Consider the following 2339-nt stretch of genomic DNA (forward strand, 5'->3'; position numbering starts at 1 on the left):
CGGGGCGTTGCGTTGCCACTGCCAAGACGACGACGAAGCGCGTTGATGCCGTTCACGGGCGTCCTGGGTGGCTGCGCGGCTCCGGCTGCGATCTGGCCTCTGCTCTGTCGCTGGTTGTCGTCCATGCCGTGCTCGCAGTTGATACAGATCCGGAACGGACATTTCCCAGCTTTGCCCAGTTTGATCTGGTGGATCTCCGAACACTTGGAGCACGCGACGTCACCGCACAGACGACAGTGGTGTTTCCTCCGCGACATGGAGAACTTGCCTTGACACACACAGCAGCTCTTCCTAGACTTGACCCAGTTCTCGGACGTCAAGTACGGAGACTCACGCAGCCGCATGACCAGCAGCGCCGTGTTCAGCTGCTGGAACGCCGTCAAGTACGACAACATGTTCATCCGTCGCGTCGTCGTCACGCCATTGGCGTCATAACAGCTAAACTTGATCAGCACTTCTAGTACGTTGTCACCCGCGATGGACGACGCTATGGGGTACACGACAATACCCGAGAACTGCACCAGCGCTCGCGCCGTCATCACAAAGTTGGCCGGTTGAGGCGACGACGCCTTGGCCTTTGCATGGGACGACGTCACGATCGGTTTGCAGTATCTCGTGACCGCTGGGTCTTCGATCGAGTGGTGCGAGATGATCCCCACCCGTTGGTCCTCAAAGTCCTGCGCCTGGTTGTGCGCCATGGGCCCGCGGATCTGCGCGCGACGGATGGTCGCGTACTCGGCCAGGCACATGGTTAGTCCTAGCTCCTGCGCGCTCTCGACGCCTTTGTGTTTCTTGCTACTGTGCAGTCGCGCCGCCTGTCGTTCGCGGTGTCGGTTCTTACCGCCGAATTTCAGTGAATTGGACGCCGAGCTGGCGTTCAGTGCCGCGCCGGAGTTGCTGCGTGGCCCGCGTCCCTTGATGGACACGTACTTCACTGCGTACTGCTCCGTCTCCGCTCCGCTCTGCGAGCGCGAACTGGAACTGACCGACGACGACGTGGACGAGCTGCGACCGACGCGTCCGCTCGGGAGGCTGCCGAAGCTGGTGAACACGTCGGCCATCTGCACGCGCTCCTCAAACAGCGCCGCCTGGACGTTCTGGTACGTGTCGCGCTTGGGGGACGCCATGAGGCGCATGAAGTCGTCGAGTGTGGCTCGTACGCGAGTCGTGGCCAGCATCGTGTGCATATTGTGCTGCAGCTGTGCCGGGTCGGCGGGCATCATGCTGGACACGCGCTCCATTGAGTCCGCGCGTAGCTCGTAGATGTTGAGCGAGCCGCGCGCTGTGACGAACTGCCACTTATCCGCGTCCGCCACTGCGTCCACTAGCAGCGCGGCGGCGTTGGCGCGCGCATCCAGCAGTAGCGCGTCCTGCTGCTGGTCATTGAAGTTCAAATACGCGTCGGGCGTGACGCTATCTGCGGTGCCGGCGGTGCTGAAGTTGGAGCGGCCGCTGCTGCTCGCCCATTGCTGCGTGTCCTGCGTATTCGTGGACGACGCGGTGGAGGGTGTTTCACTGGGACGCGATGATGTGGACGCCGCCTTGTGCTGTCGATGCCGCGGTCGGTATAAAGACCCGTAATTGACCATTCCGACGGACGGGCGGATCCACTGAGCGGACGTGAAACGAAAACCTGTAAGTTGCTTTTTAGTTGCCTGTTGCAGCAGTTGCCTGTTGATACTTTCCAGCCGAAATTGCGGCGGAAAGTGGCGGGGAGGAGGAAGCTTTCTCGGCCCCTGTGTCGGTCCTACGAAGTCGCTCGAGCCGCACTTGCTCGAGTCGGAAACTGAGCGCCAGCGCGCCGGCGGCCAGGGGAGGAACCGGCTGGAGCGTTTGTATTGCGGACGAGTCACTTCGAGTTTGTATGGCGGGAAAGGCTGGCCGGGGTTGTTGCACACAAACCCTATTTCCCGAAAGACAAGAGATGTGTGAAAAATGACCCATTTTCGAAGAATTGGGTGCTCATTGGACTTGCCAAGTTCACAGGTTTCATGATATCCTGTCCGTAAATGCATGAACGAACATGGATTTCTGCCACAGGGAGTGTAGATGTTTCCGTGAAGGCCATTAAACTTCAACATGCCGCGCTCATTTTGGCCTTGTATCAACAGTGTTGCCACCGAGAGACAGAACCACCGAGATGGTTCTTGTACCGTACAGATCTGGCAGAAGAAGCTGTTGAACGAAGTTCGAGCAGTACGCCAGTTTATTGGAGCTTTAAATCAGCATATGCATACTGAGAGTAATGCATTTTGAACGACGGCGTTGTTGTGCCTTCCACTGGCGTTCGAGGTCGTTCTGGCACGTTGCTTCCGATGAGACCAGACAGGAAAAAAAAA

General features: G+C 58.7%; 1 protein-coding gene across 1 annotated transcript; it reads right to left on the reverse strand.

The window, feature by feature from the left end:
• Positions 1-52: 52 nt before the first annotated feature.
• PPTG_19728 (hypothetical protein) lies at positions 53-1849 on the reverse strand (the record flags this gene model as incomplete). Its single annotated transcript, XM_008918262.1, has 1 exon — positions 53-1849. A coding segment is annotated over exon 1 (1536 nt), but the record flags the coding sequence as incomplete, so codon positions are not given.
• Between the last annotated feature and the right edge of the window lie 490 nt (positions 1850-2339).

The sequence above is a fragment of the Phytophthora parasitica genome (assembly GCF_000247585.1).
Source record: "Phytophthora parasitica INRA-310 unplaced genomic scaffold supercont2.167, whole genome shotgun sequence".
NCBI lineage: Eukaryota > Oomycota > Peronosporomycetes > Peronosporales > Peronosporaceae > Phytophthora > Phytophthora nicotianae.